At 49.2% G+C, this 16,201-nt stretch overlaps 1 protein-coding gene across 1 annotated transcript in view; it reads left to right on the top strand.

Annotated features, from left to right (window-relative positions):
• Positions 1-14,297, top strand: part of LOC135537941 (protein CASP-like) — a 139,218-nt gene extending 124,921 nt beyond the window's left edge. The window contains exons 7-10 of the mRNA XM_064963949.1: positions 9,790-9,866; positions 9,961-10,027; positions 13,542-13,590; positions 14,172-14,297. Of these exons, the coding sequence (XP_064820021.1) occupies positions 9,790-9,866; positions 9,961-10,027; positions 13,542-13,590; positions 14,172-14,297 (319 nt within the window). The remainder of the gene's footprint in view (positions 1-9,789; positions 9,867-9,960; positions 10,028-13,541; positions 13,591-14,171) is intronic.
• Positions 14,298-16,201: the final 1,904 nt, after the last annotated feature.

Raw genomic sequence — 16,201 nt, 5'->3', positions numbered from 1 at the left:
ACTGTAGAGCCTCTAGCCATGCTCAATATGCCTTAACCAACCATGTTGTTCCACCTCCCACATATGCGATGACATCACCTGGTTTAAACGTCTCTAGAGACAATATCTCTCTCATCATTACTCAATGCCTAGGTTTACCTCCAATGTACTCACATCCTCCCATACCTTTGTCTGTACATTATGTCTTGAATCTATTCTCTTATGCCCAGAAACCTGCTCCTTTTACTCTCTGCTCTGAACGCACTAAACGACCAGTTCTTTTAGCCTTTAGCCGTACCCTCATCCTACTCCTCCTCTGTTCCTCTGGTGATGTAGAGGGTAATCCAGGCCCTGCAGTGCCTAGCTCCACTCCCATTTCCCAGGCGCTCTCATTTGTTGACTTCTGTAACCATAATAGCCTTGGTTTCATGCATGTTAACATTAGAATCCTCCTCCCTAAGCTTGTTTTATTCACTGCTTTAGCACACTTTGCCAACCCGAATGTCCGAGTCGTGTCTGAATCCTGGCTTAGGAAGTCCACCAAAAACCCAGAAATTTCCATCCCTAACTATAACATTTTCTGACAACATTGAACTGCCGAACAATTTGAGCTTCTACTTTTAAAAATCCCATCTTTCCAGGAACAAGTCTCTCACTGTTGCCGCTTGTTATAGACCCCCCTCAGCCCCCAGCTGTGCCCTGGACACCATATGTGAATTGATTGCCACCCATCTATCTTCAGAGCTCCTGCTGCTAGGTGACCTAAACTGTGACATGCTTAACACCCCAGCCATCCTACAATCTAAGCTTGATGCCCTCAAACTCACACAAATTATCAATGAACCCACCAGGTACAACCCCAAAGCCGTTAACATGGGCACCCTCATAGATATCATCCTAACCAACTTTCCCTCTAAATACACCTCTGCTGTCTTCAACCAAGATCTCAGCGATCACTGCCTCATTGCCTGCATCCGCAATGGGTCAGTGGTCAAACGACCTCCACTCATCACTGTAAAACGCTCCCTGAAACACTTCAGCGAGCAGGCCTTTCTAATCGACCTGGCCCAGGTATCCTGGAAGGAAATTGACCTCATCCCTTCAGTAGAGGATGCCTAGTTATTCTTTAAAAGTGCCTTCCTCACCATCTTAAATAAGCATGCTCCATTCAAGGAATGTAGAACCAAAAACAGATATAGCCCTTGGTTCTCTCCAGACCTGACTGCCCTCGACCAGCACAAAAACATCCTGTGACGTACTGCATTAGCATCGAACAGCCCCTGTGATATGCAACTTTTCTGGGAAGTTAGGAACAAATATACACAGGCAGTTAGGAAAGATAAGGCTAGATTTTGCAAGCAGAAATTTGCATCCTGTAGCACAAACTTAAAAAAGTTCTGGAACACTATAAAGTCCATGAAGAATAAGAACACCTCCTCCCAGCTGCCCACTGCACTGAGGATAGGAAACACTGTCACCACTGATAAATCCACCATAATTGAGAATTTCAATAAGCATTTTTCTACAGCAGGCCATGCTTTCCACCTGGCTACCCCTACCTCGGTCAACAGCTCTGCGCTCCCCACAGCAACTCACCCAATCCTCCCCCACTTCTCCTTCACCCAAATCCAGATAGTTGATATTCACAAAGAGCTGCAAATTCTGGACCCCAACAAATCAGCCGGGCTAGACAATCTGGACCCTTTCTTTCTAAAATTATCTGCCGAAATTGTTGCCACCCCTATTACTAGCCTGTTCAACCTCTCTTTCGTGTCGTCTGAGATTCCCCAAGATTGGAAAGCTGCCGCGGTCCATCCTCCTCTTCAAAGAGGGAGACACTCTAGACCCAACATGCTACAGACCTATATCTATCCTACGCTGCCTCTAGAGGTGACAGACCTTCCCCTAACCTTCCCCTAACCTTCCCCTCACCTTAACCCTCTGTTGTTACCATGATCCTCTACATACTAACATCACTCTGTAGTGACAGACCTTCCCCTAACCTTCCCCTCACCTTAACCCTCTGTTGTTACCATGATTCTCTACATACTAACATCACTCTGTAGTGACAGACCTTCCCCTAACCTTCCCCTAACCTTAACCCTCTGTTGTTACCATGATTCTCTACATGCTAACATCACTCTGTAGTGACAGACCTTCCCCCTAACCTTCCCTAACCTTAACCCTCTGTTGTTACCATGATCCTCTACATACTAACATCACTCTGTAGTGACAGACCTTCCCCAACCTTCCCCTAACCTTCCCCTAACCTTAACCCTCTGTTGTTACCATGATTCTCTACATACTAACATCACTCTGTAGTGACAGACCTTCCCTAACCTTCCCCTAACCTTCCCTAACCTTAACCCTCTGTTGTTACCATGATTCTCTACATACTAACATCACTCTGTAGTGACAGACCTTCCCCTAACCTTCCCCTAACCTTCCCCTAACCTTAACCCTCTGTTGTTACCATGATTCTCTACATACTAACATCACTCTGTAGTGACAGACCTTCCCCTAACCTTCCCCTAACCTTAACCCTCTGTTGTTACCATGATTCTCTACATACTAACATCACTCTGTAGTGACAGACCTTCCCTAACCTTCCCCTAACCTTAACCCTCTGTTGTTACCATGATTCTCTACATACTAACATCACTCTGTAGTGACAGACCTTCCCCTAACCTTCCCCTAACCTTAACCCTCTGTTGTTACCATGATTCTCTACATACTAACATCACTCTGTAGTGACAGACCTTCCCCTAACCTTCCCCTAACCTTCCCCTAAACTTAACCCTCTGTTGTTACCATGATTCTCTACATACTAACATCACTCTGTAGTGACAGACCTTCCCCTAACCTTCCCCTAACCTTAACCCTCTGTTGTTACCATGATTCTCTACATGCTAACATCACTCTGTAGTGACAGACCTTCCCCTAACCTTCCCCTAACCTTAACCCTCTGTTGTTACCATGATTCTCTACATACTAACATCACTCTGTAGTGACAGACCTTCCCTAACCTTCCCTAACCTTAACCCTCTGTTGTTACCATGATTCTCTACATACTAACATCACTCTGTAGTGACAGACCTTCCCCTAACCTTAACCCTCTGTTGTTACCATGATTCTCTACATACTAACATCACTCTGTAGTGACAGACCTTCCCCTAACCTTCCCCTAACCTTAACCCTCTGTTGTTACCATGATTCTCTACATACTAACATCACTCTGTAGTGACAGACCTTCCCCTAACCTTAACCCTCTGTTGTTACCATGATTCTCTACATACTAACATCACTCTGTAGTGACAGACCTTCCCCTAACCTTCCCCTAACCTTAACCCTCTGTTGTTACCATGATTATTTCTAACACACACCGGGGTCATGGCCTGTCACCCTGCCTTGCATCCTGCTCTAGGACCATGATTCTCTGTCCTGATTGGTTCTGTACCTAAGGTTGATTCTCTGTCCTGATTGGCTCTGTTCTAAGGTTGATTCTCTGTCCTGATTGGTTCTGTACTAAGGTTGATTCTCTGTCCTGATTGGTTCTGTACCTTGGGTTGATTCTCTGTCCTGATTGGTTCTGTACTAAGGTTGATTCTCTGTCCTGATTGGTTCTGTACCTAAGGTTGATTCTCTGTCCTGATTGGTTCTGTACTAAGGTTGATTCTCTGTCCTGATTGGTTCTGTACTGAGGTTGATTCTCTGTCCTGATTGGTTCTGTACCTAAGGTCTGTGTAGCCGTATTCATCGACCTGACCAAGGCTTTTTACTCTGTCAATCAGCGTGTTCTTATTGGCTCAACTCAACAGCCTTGGTTTCTCTAATGGCTGCCTTGCCTGGTTGACCAACCACTTCTCTGATAGAGTTCAGTGTGTCAAATCTAGCAATCACTACTCTGGACGGCTTTGACTTATATGTGAACAACTACAGATACCTAGGTGTCTGGTTAGACTGTAAACTCTCCTTCCAGAATCATATTAAACATCTACAATCCAAAATTAAATCTAGAATCGGCTTCCTATTTCTTAACAAAGCATCCTTTCACTCATGGTGCCAAACATACCCTCGTAAAACTGACCATCCTACCGATCCTCGACTTCGGCGATGTCATTTACAAAATAGCCTCCAACACTCTACTCAACAAATTGGATGCAGTCTATCACAGTGCAATCCGTTTTGTCACCAAAACCCCATATACTACCCAGCACTGTGACCTGTACGCTCTCGTTGGCTGGGCTTCATACTTGTCGCCAAACCCACTGGCTCCAGGTCATCTACAAGTCTCTGCTAGGTAAAGTCACCCCTTATCTCAGCTCGCTGGTCACCATAGCATCACCCACCTGTAGCACACGCTCCAGCAGGTATATCTCACGGGTCACCCCCAAAACCAATTCTTCCTTTGGCCGCCTCTCCTTCCAGTTCTTTGCTGCCAATGACTGGAACGAACTACAAAAATCACTAAAGCTGGAGACTCTTACCCCCCTCACTAGCTTTAAGCACCAGCTGTCAGAGCAGCTCACAGATCACTGCACCTATACATAGCTCATCTGTAAATAGCCCATCCAGTCTACCTCATCCCCATACAGTATTTATTTATTTATCTTGCTCCTTTGAACCCCAGTATCTCTACTTGCACATTCATCTTCTGCACATTTACCATTCCAGTGTTTAATTGCTATATTGTAACTACATCACCATCATGGCCTATTTTATCATACCTCTCTTATCTCACCTCATTTGCACATGCTGTATATATACTTTTTTCTACTGTATTATTGACTGTATGTTTGTTTTACTCCCATGTGTAATTCTGTGTTGTTGTTTGTGTCGAACTGCTTTGCTTTATCTTGGCCAGGTCGCAGTTGTAAATGAGAACTTGTTCTCAACTGGCCTACCTGGTTAAATAAAGGTGTTCTCAACTGGCCTACCTGGTTAAATAAAGGTGACATAAAACATACTGATCAATACACACCACTACATACTGACCAATACACACCACTACATACTGACCAATACACACCACTACATACTGACCAATACACACCACTACATACTGATCAATACACACCACTACATACTGATCAATACACACCACTACCTGGTTAAATAAAGGTGTTCTCAACTGGCCTACCTGGTTAAATAAAGGTGACATAAAACATACTGATCAATTCACACCACTACATACTGATCAATACACACCACAACATACTGATCAGTACACACCACTACATACTGACCAATACACACCACTACATACTGACCAATACACACCACTACATACTGATCAATACACACCACTACATACTGATCAATACACACCACTACATACTGATCAATACACACCACTACATACTGATCAATACACACCACTACCTGGTTAAATAAAGGTGTTCTCAACTGGCCTACCTGGTTAAATAAAGGTGAAATAAAATAAAATAATACATGTTCTCTCTTCTCTGTCTCTTCTTTGAACTATCTATTGGTCAGGAACTATTGAACTATATCTATTGGTGGAGAACGGCCAGGGAACCATGGTGACCAAACATTACTGCCGAATACAGCATTTTAATGAGAAGTGGTTTGTGGTTTTTTAAGCAGAATACAGGCTGAGAAATGGTGGTATAATAGAGAAATGTTACAGTTTCCATGGTTATAGAATTGAACAGAAAGGGAGTTTGAGGGGGCTGAAGAAACGCCATCTCAATGACCCGATGTCTTAATTGCTTTGAATGACTCTCTCCCTGTCCCTCTCCCCATCCCTCCATCTCTCCCTCCATCCCTCCATCTCCCCTGTCCCTCTCCCCATCCCTCCATCTCTCCCTGTCCCTCTCCCCATCCCTCCATCTCTCCCTGTCCCTCTCCCCATCCCTCCATCTCTCCCTCCATCCTCCATCTCTCCCTGTCCCTCTCCCCATCCCTCCATCTCTCCCTGTCCCTCTCCCCATCCCTCCATCTCTCCCTGTCCCTCTCCCCATCCCTCCATCTCTCCCTGTCTCTCTCCCCATCTCTCCCTCTCTCTCCCATCCCTCCATCTCTCTCTGTCTCTCTCCCCATCCCTCCCTGTCTCTCTCCCCATCCCTCCATCTCCTCCCTGTCTCTCTCCCCATCCCTCCATCTCTCCCTGTCCCTCTCCCCATCCCTCCATCTCTCCCTGTCTCTCTCCCATCCCTCCATCTCTCCCTGTCTCTCTCCCCATCCCTCCATCTCTCCCTGTCTCTCTCCCCATCCATCCATCTCTCCCTGTCTCTCTCCCCATCCCTCCATCTCTCCCTGTCTCTCTCCCCATCCCTCCATCTCTCCCTGTCTTTCTCCCCATCACTCCATCTCTCTCTGTCTCTCTCCCCATACCTCCATCTCTCCCTGTCTCTCTCCCCATACCTCCCTCTCCCTGTCTCTCTCCCCATCCCTCCATCTCTCTCTGTCTCTCTCCCCATCTCTCCCTGTCTCTCTCCCCATCCCTCCATCTCTCCCTGTCTCTCTCCGCATCCCTCCATCTCTCCCTGTCTCTCTCCCCATCCCTCCATCTCTCCCTGTCTCTCTCCCCATCCCTCCATCTCTCCCTGTCCCTCTCCCCATCCCTCCATCTCTCCCTGTCTCTCTCTCCATCCCTCCATCTCTCCCTGTCCCTCTCCCCATCCCTCCATCTCTCCCTGTCCCTCTCCCCATCCCTCCATCTCTCCCTGTCCCTCTCCCCATCCCTCCATCTCTCCCTGTCTTTCTCCCCATCACTCCATCTCTCTCTGTCTCTCTCCCCATCCCTCCATCTCTCCCTGTCTCTCTCTCCATCCCTCCATCTCTCCCTGTCCCTCTCCCCATCCCTCCATCTCTCCCTGTCTCTCTCCCCATCCCTCCATCTCTCCCTGTCCCTCTCCCCATCCCTCCATCTCTCCCTGTCTTTCTCCCCATCACTCCATCTCTCCCTGTCCCTCTCCCCATCCCTCCATCTCTCCCTGTCTTTCTCCCCATCCCTCCATCTCTCCCTGTCCCTCTCCCCATCCCTCCATCTCTCCCTGTCTCTCTCTCCATCCCTCCATCTCTCCCTGTCCCTCTCCCCATCCCTCCATCTCTCCCTGTCCCTCTCCCATCCCTCCATCTCTCCTGTCTTTCTCCCCATCACTCCATCTCTCTCTGTCTCTCTCCCCATCCCTCCATCTCTCCCTGTCCCTCTCCCTTCCCTCCATCTCTCCCTGTCTCTCTCCCCATCCCTCCATCTCTCTGTCTCTCTCCCCATCCCTCCGTCTCTCTCTCCCCATCCCTCCATCTCGCTCTGTCTATCTCCCCATCCCTCCGTCTCTCTCCCCCCATCCCTCCATCTCTCCCTGTCCCTCTCCCTTCCCTCCATCTCTCCCTTCTCTCTCCCCATCCCTCCATCTCTCTGTCTCTCTCCCCATCCCTCCGTCTCCCTCCATCTCGCTCTGTCTATCTCCCCATCCCTCCGTCTGTCTCTCCCCATCCCTCCATCTCTCCCTGTCCCTCTCCCCATCCCTCCATCTCTCCCTGTCCCTCTCCCCATCCCTCCATCTCTCCCTGTCTTTCTCCCCCATCCCATCTCTCTCTCCTGTCTCCCCCCATCCCTCCATCTCTCCCTGTCCCTCCCTCTCCCTTCCCTCCATCCCTCCATCTCTCTCCCCATCCCTCCATCTCTCTGTCTCTCTCCCCATCCCTCCGTCTCTCTCTCTCCCATCCCTCCATCTCGCTCTGTCTATCTCCCATCCCTCCGTCTCTCCTCTCCCCATCCCTCCATCTCTCCCTGTCCCTCTCCCTTCCCTCCATCTCTCCCTGTCTCTCTCCCCATCCCTCCATCTCTCTGTCTCTCTCCCCATCCCTCCGTCTCTCTCTCTCCCCATCCCTCCATCTCGCTCTGTCTATCTCCCCATCCCTCCGTCTGTCTCTCTCCCCATCCCTCCATCTCTCTCTGTCTCTCCCCATCCCTCCATCTCTCTCTGTCTCTCCCCATCCCTCCATCTCTCTCTGTCTCTCTCCCCATCCCTCCATCTCTCTCTGTCTCCCCATCCCCGTCTCTCTGTCTCTCCCCATCCCTCCATCTCTCTCTGTCTCTCCCCATCCCTCCATCTCTCTCTGTCTCTCCCCATCCCTCCATCTCTCTCTGTCTCTCTCCCCATCCCTCCATCTTTCTCTCTCTCTCCCCATCCCTCCATCTTTCTCTCTCTCTCCCCATCCCTCCATCTTTCTCTCTCTCTCCCCATCCCTCCATCTTTCTCTCTCTCCCCCCATCCCTCCATCTCTCTCTGTCTATCTCCATCCCTCCATCTCTCTCTCTCCTCCATCCCTCTTTCTCTCTCTCTCTCCCATCCCTCCATATTTCTCCCTCCCTCATCCCTCCATCTCTCTCCCCATCCCTCCATCTCTGTCTCTCTCCCCATCCCTCCATCTCTCTGTCTCTCTCCCCATCCCTCCATCTTTCTCTCTCCCCATCCTCCATCTCTGTCTCTCCCCCATCCCTCCATCTCGCTCTGTCTATCTCCCCATCCCTCCGTCTCTCTCTCCCCCCTCCATCTCTCTGTCTCTCTCCCCATCCCTCCATCTCGCCTGTCTCTCTACCCATCCCTCCGTCTCTCTCTCCCCCCATCCCTCCATCATCTCTCTCTCTCCCCATCCCTCCATCTTTCTCTCTCCCCATCCCTCCATCTTTCTCTCTCTCTCCCATCCCTCCATCTTTCTCTCTCTCTCCCATCCCTCCATCTCTCTGTCTCTCCCCATCCCTCCGTCTCTCCCCATCCTCCGTCCCTCTCCCCATCCCTCCATCTCGCTCTGTCTATCTCCCCATCCCTCCGTCTCTCTCTCTCCCCCATCCCTCCGACTCTCTTGTCTCTCCCATCCCTCCATCTCTCTCTGTCTCTCCCCATCCCTCCATCTCTCTCTGTCTCTCTCCCCATCCCTCTGTCTCTCTCTCTCCCCATCCCTCCGACTCTCTCTGTCTCTCCCATCCCTTCATCTCTCTCTGTCTCTCCCATCCCTCCATCTCTCTCTCTCCCATCCCTCCATCTCTCTCTGTCTCTCCCCATCCCTCCATCACTCTCTGTGTCTCTCCCCACCCCTCCATCTCTCTCTGTGTCTCTCCCCACCCCTCCATCTCTCTCTGTGTCTCTCCCCATCCCTCCATCTCTCTCTGTCTCTCCCCATCCCTCCATCACTCTCTGTGTCTCTCCCCACCCCTCCATCTCTCTCTGTGTCTCTCCCCACCCCTCCATCTCTCTCTGTGTCTCTCCCCACCCCTCCATCTCTCTGTGTCTCTCCCCATCCCTCCATCTCTCTCTGTCTCTCCCCATCCCTCCATCTCTCTCTGTCTCTCCCATCCCTCCATCTCTCTCTGTCTCTCCCCATCCCTCCATCTCTCTCTGTCTCTCTCCCCATCCCTCCATCTCTCTCTGTCTCTCTCCCATCCCTCTGTCTCCCTCTCTCTCCCCCATCCCTCCGACTCTCTCTGTCTCTCCCATCCCTTCATCTCTCCTGTCTCTCCCATCCCTCCATCTCTCTCTCTCCCATCCCTCCATCTCTCTGTCTCTCCCCATCCCTCCATCTCTCTCTGTCTCTCCCCATCCCCTCCATCTCTCTGTGTCTCTCCCCACCCCTCCATCTCTCTCTGTGTCTCTCCCCACCCCTCCATCTCTCTCTGTGTCTCTCCCCATCCTCCATCTCTCTCTCTCTCTCCCATCCCTCCATCTCTCTCTGTCTCTCCCCATCCCTCCATCACCTCTCTCCCTCACCCCTCCATCTCTCTCTGTGTCTCTCCCCATCCCTCCATCTCTGTCTCTCCCCATCCTCCATCTCTGTTTCCAGAAAGTTCCAGGAGAGCCAGGACTCCATGTCCTCTAAGCTGGTTGAGGCTGACCACAAGGCCCAGGCCTTACAGACAGGTAGCTACCAGTCCATTCACTACCTGTCCTGTATCTGTCACACACACACACCGTTGGCCTGACTAATAGCTGTTGTTTCTTGGCTGTTTTTCAGCTCTTGAAACAACTCAGGCAGAGCTCTTTGATCTGAAGACCAAGTATGACAAGGACTGCACAGCAAAGTGAGTTTCGGCTGACCGTGGGGGTGGTTGGGTGTGGTTGGGGGTGTGTGGGTGTTCTTCACTGTAATCCTTAGGGCAGAGTGCAGAGCCTGGTGGTGTCTGTGTGTGTGTGTGTAGCTGTGTGTGTGTAGGTGTGTGTGTGTGTGTGTGTGTGTGTGTGTGTGTGTGAACATTTCTCTCCATCGCATCACTTGCTGCTGTGATTATTTCCAGTCACGACATCTCTCCCTCCGAGGTCACCAAGCGATTAGGAATCTCCAGCGGAAAGCCCCAGAGGTTGGACCTTCTCCTGCCGCTCAATGACAGCCTCGAAATCCAGGCTTTAGCAATACACTGTAAATACTGAGAGATTATATGGCATTTTATAAACTGGCTGGTTCAAGCCCTGATTGGCTGTCAGCCAAATATCAGACCGTATACCACGGGGAAAACAAAACATTTGTTTTTACAGCTGTAATGACGTTGGTAACCGGTTTATTTTTTGCAATAAGGCTCCTCGGGGGGGTGTTTGAGATATATGGCCAATATATCACGGCTAAGGGTTGTTCTGGACACTGCCTTCCTGTTCTGGACACTGCCTTCCTGTTCTGGACACTGCCTTCCTGTTCTGGACACTGCCTTCCTGTTCTGGACACTGCCTTCCTGTTCTGGACACTGCCTTCCTGTTCTGGACACTGCCTTCCTGTTCTGGACACTGCCTTCCTGTTCTGGACACTCCCTTCCTGTTCTGGACACTGCCTTCCTGTTCTGGACACTCCCTTTCCTGTTCTGGACACTGCCTTCCTGTTCTGGACACTCCCTTCCTGTTCTGACACTCCCTTCCTGTTCTGGACACTCCCTTCCTGTTCTGGACACTCCTTCCTGTTCTGGACACTTCTTCCTGTTCTGGACACTCCTTCCTGTTCTGGACACTCTCTTCCTGTTCTGGACAGTCCCCTAACCGTGGTAAATTGGCCATGTACCTCACCCTCAGGGCCTTATTGCTTAATTAGAACCTCCCCAAAAATCTCCTATTATACCACTGGATGAGGGTCTCTGTACGCTTTTAGTCTTAGTGAGGGACATTGGGGGAGGGGGTTATAAGGGGAGGGGGGGGGGTATAAAGGGGAGGGGTTATAAAGGGGGGTTATAAGGGGAGGGGTTATTAAGGGGGAGGGGTTATAAAGGGGGTGTTATAAGGGGGAGGGGTTATAAGGGGGAGGGTTATAAGGGGGGAGGGGTTATAAAGGGGGGTTATAAGGGGGAGGGGTTATAAAGGGGGGATATAAGGGGGGAGGGGTTATAAAGGGGGGGTATAAGGGGGGAGGGGTTACAAAGGGGGATATAAGAGGGGGTATAAATGACCTCAGAGGGAGAGATGTAGTGACACACACACACACACACACACACACACACACACACACACACACACACACATACACAGCTACACACACACACACACACACACACAACATGAGTTTCAGAGTTGTATACATGCAACTACATGCGTTGATGCATGAATCATGAATCAGCAATATACAAATTGACTTAATTATTTATGTACGAACTCAATAATCACACAGAATTATACATAACAAACAAACAGTAGATATTTGGGTGACTACATAACACAAAGAAAAAGTCCCTAGTGGACTAACCCGATATGGCTTGGTAGACAAAGGAAAGAGGTGTGGACAGCGAAAGAGCGGGAAAGACAAATGGATCCACTTCACACAGTCTATAATTATATGAATTGAAATGCTAATCTTTTGCAAATGAACGGGGCCGCTCATTCGAGAATAATTGCAATGTATATATTTACGCCCGTATGTCGTTGTTGTCTCCTCCGTTGGAATCGCCGGTCCGTCTGCTGGAGAGTTCAGTTCATCAGAGAGTCTCCGGTTAACTTCCCCAGAAGTCACCATGTCCTTCCTGGTTGCAACTCTGGATAGTGTCTGTTGTAATGGATACGTCAGGCGTGCAGATGGTCGGTCGTTGCATAGAATAGATGCTTCCGAGCGGTCGTCGGTATTCTCGTCCAAGACTTACGTAATTTCCTGCTCCGGGCTAGTAATTATACATCTGTGATTTGCTCTTATTCTGTGGTGAGCGATAGTCTCAGAGTTTAATGATTTCCAGCCATGTAGCCGCGGCAGGGTAGCCGAGTGGTTAGAGCGTTGGACTAGTGACCGGAAGGTTGCAAGTTCAAATCCCTGAGCTGACAAGGTACAGATCTGTCGCTCTGCCCCCTGAACAGGCAGTTAACCCACTGTTCCTAGGCCGTCATTGAAAATAAGAATGTTTTCTTAACTGACTTGCCAAGTTAAATAAAGGTTAAAAAAAAATAAAAAAACTTCAGCTGTATGTTCTCTGTGGCTGCCACACCCTGACCTGTGTGTTCTTTGTTTTCTTTATATAGGTCAGGGTGTGACGAGGGTGGTATTGTGTGTTTCGTCTCATCTAGGGTTTTTACTGTCTAGGGGTTTTGTAGATTTATGGGGTTGTTTCCATCTAGGTGTTTATGTAGGTCTATGGTTGCCTAGGTGTTTATCGTTGTCTCTGATTGGGAACCATATTTAGGCAGCCATCTTTTTTGGGGTATTTTCTCTGGGTTATTGTCTTTGTCTAGTTGCCTGTGTTTGCACTTTTCTAATATAGCGGTCACGTTCGTCTTAATCGTTTTGTTGTTTTTTTGTTTTAAGTGTTCTTCGTGTTCTTCATTCAATCAAGATGAATGTATCCACGCTACGCTCTGTCCCCGACGTCCTCACGACGATCGTGACAGTGGCCTATAGAACTGTAGCCATTCCAACAAGGGCACTCCATCCCGGCGTTCTGACTTGAATGTACATTTTTATAGGAAGTGGGTTTTATACTCTGTGAGGAAAAGGGGCGGTTCTATGACACCTGATGTCACGGGGGCGTGGCCACTGCCGAGTTCAAACTTTACATCTTAACAAGTATCTCGTTTAGAAGGCCAACTTCCCCATTGCATCTTCTCACAAATAGTTTCATATTTACTCATTCATTTTATCCAACATCTAGATGTAAACCTGACAGCTGGGACATGTACACTTTTAAGAGAGAGACTTATGTGTGTTTCGGGGAGGCTTTGTGTTTCTGTGGATATTTGTGTTTCTGTGTATTAGATGGATGTGTTTCTGTGTATTAGATGGATGTGTTTCTGTGTATTAGATATGTGTGTGTGTATTAGATATGTGTGTGTGTATTAGATATGGATGTGTGTGTATTAGATGTGTGTGTATTAGATGTGTGTGTGTGTATTAGATATGTGTGTATTAGATGTGTGTGTATTAGATGTGTGTGTGTATTAGATGTGTGTGTGTGTGTGTGTGTGTATTAGATGTGTGTGTGTGTGTGTATGTGTGTGTGTGTGTGTATTAGATGTGTGTGTGTGTATTAGATGTGTGTGGTATTAGATGTGTGTGTATTAGATGTGTGTAATGATCACTGTCCTGTGTGCCCCTTAGTAACACTTGATCCTCTACTTCCTCCTCTACTTCCTCCTCCTCAGGGCCGATGAGATTGAAATGGTGATGACCGATCTAGAGAGAGCCAATCAGGTTAGTCTCCACCCCTTTAGGGCCTTGGTCATTATTTGATATTATAAACTGGGTGGTTCGATCCCTGAATGCTGATTGGCTGACCGCTGAGGTATATCAGACCGTATACCACGGGTGTGACAAAGCATTTATTTTGACGCTTCTAATAATGTTGGTAACCAGTTTATAATAGCAATAAGGCACCTCGGGGTTTTGTGATACACTATATATACAAAGGTATGCTGACACCAATTCAAATGACTGCATTTGGCTATTTCAGCCACACCCGCTACTGAGCGCACAGCCATGCAATCTCCATAGACAAACATTGGCTGTAGAATTGGCCTCACTGAAAGAGGTCAGTGACTTTCAACGTGACGCTGTCATAGGATTCCACCTTTCCAAACGAGTCGTTCGTCGCCACATTTCTGCCCTGCTATGCTGTTATTGTGAAGTGGAAACGTCTAGGAGCAACAACGGCTCATCCGGCAAGCGGTAGGCCACACAAGCTCACAGAGCGGTACCGCCGAGTGCTGAAGCACGAGCGCATAAAAATGGTCTGTCCTCGGTTGCAACATTACCAAGTTCCAATACTCTGGAAGCAACGTCAGCACAAGAACTGTTTGTCGGGAGCTTTCATGAAACGGGTTTCCATGGTCGAGCAGCCGCACACAAGCCTGACATCACCATCCGCAAACGCTAAGCTGCCGGCGGCTGGAGCGGTGTAAAACCGCCGCCATTGACTCTGGAGCCGTGAAACGGGTTCTCTGGAGTGATGAATCACGCTTCACCATCAAGCAATCTGACGGACGAATCTGAGTTAGGCAGATGCCTGGAGAACTCTACCTGCCTGAATGTGTAGTGTAAAGTTTGGTGGCAGAGGAATAATGGTCTGGGGTTGTTTTTCATGGTTCGGGCCCCTTAGTTCCAGTGAAGGGAAATCTAAACACTACAGCATACAATGACATTCTGCACGATTCTGTGCTTCCAACTTTGTTGCAACAGTTTGGGGAAGGCCTTCTCCTGTTTCAGCATGACAAAAATGGCTTGTCGTGATCTGTGTGGAGGAACATGACTGGCCTGCACAGAGCCCTGACCTCAACCCCATCGAACACCTTTTGGATGAATTGGAACGCCGACTGCGAGCCAGGCCTAATCTCCCAACATCCGTGCCTGACCTCACTAATGCTCTTGTGGCTGAATGGAAGCAAGTCCCCGCAGCAATGTTACAACATCTAGTGGAAAGCCTTCCCAGAAGAGTGGAGGCTGTTATAGCAGCAATGTTACAACATCTAGTGGAAAGCCTTCCCAGAAGAGTGGAGGCTGTTATAGCAGCAATGTTACAACATCTAGTGGAAAGCCTTCCCAGAGGAGTGGAGGCTGTTATAGCAGCATTGTTCCAACATCTAGTGGAAAGCCTTCCCAGAAGAGTGGAGGTTGTTATAGCAGCAAAGGGGGGACCAACTCTATATTAATGTCCATGATTTTGGAATGAGATGTTCAACGAGCAGGTGTCCACATTCTTTTGGTCATGTAGTGTATGTGGCCAATATACCACGGCTAAGGGCTGTATCCAGGCACTCCTCGTTGCGTCGTGCTTTAGAACAAACCTTAACCGTGGTATATTAGCCATACATCACACCCCCTCTGGCCTGATTGCTTACTAGCCCCTGGATTATTACTAGCCCCTGGGTTATTACTAGCCCCTGGGTTATTACTAGCCCCTGGGTTATTACTAGCCCCTGGGTTATTACGAGCCCCTGGGTTATTACTAGCCCCTGGGTTATTACTAGCCCCTGGGTTATTACTAGCCCCTGGGTTATTACTAGCCCCTGGGTTATTACTAGCCCCTGGGTTATTACGAGCCCCTGGGTTATTACTAGCCTCCCCTGGGTTATTACTCGCCTCCCCTGGGTTATTACTAGCCCCTGGGTTATTACTAGCCCCTGGGTTATTACTAGCCTCCCCTGGGTTATTGCTAGCCCCTGGGTTATTACTAGCCCCTGGGTTATTACTAGCCCCTGGGTTATTACGAGCCCCTGGGTTATTACTAGCCTCCCCTGGGTTATTACTAGCCCCTGGGTTATTACGAGCCCCTGGGTTATTACTAGCCTCACCTGGGTTATTACTAGCCTCCCCTGGGTTATTACTACCCCCCCTGGGTTATTACTATTCAGCCTGGGTTATTACTAGCCCCTGGGTTATTACTAACCCCCTGGGTTAATACGGCCCCCCTGGGTTAATACGAGCCCCCCCCTGGGTTAATACGAGCCCCCCCTGGGTTATTACTAGCCTCCCCTGGGTTATTACTAGCCTCCCCTGGGTTATTACTAGCCTCCCCTGGGTTATTGCTAGCCTCCCCTGGGTTGTTGCTAGCCCCCGCTGGATTGTTGCTAGCCTCCCCTGGGTTATTGCTAGCCTCCCCTGGGTTGTTGCTAGCCTCCCCTGGGTTATTGCTAGCCTCCCCTGGGTTGTTGCTGGCCCCTGGGTTATTACTAGCCTCCCCTGGGTTGTTGCTAGCCTCCCCTGGGTCATTACTAGCCTCCCCTGGGTTATTGCTAGCCTCCCCTGGGTTGTTGCTGGCCCCTGGGTTATTACTAGCCTCCCCTGGGTTATTACTAGCCTCCCCTGG

Source organism: Oncorhynchus masou, unplaced genomic scaffold, assembly GCF_036934945.1.
Source record: "Oncorhynchus masou masou isolate Uvic2021 unplaced genomic scaffold, UVic_Omas_1.1 unplaced_scaffold_874, whole genome shotgun sequence".
NCBI classification, from domain to species: Eukaryota; Metazoa; Chordata; class Actinopteri; order Salmoniformes; family Salmonidae; genus Oncorhynchus; species Oncorhynchus masou.
The sequence above is the reverse complement of the archived record's forward strand: the minus strand, read 5'-3'. Positions and strand labels throughout refer to the sequence as shown.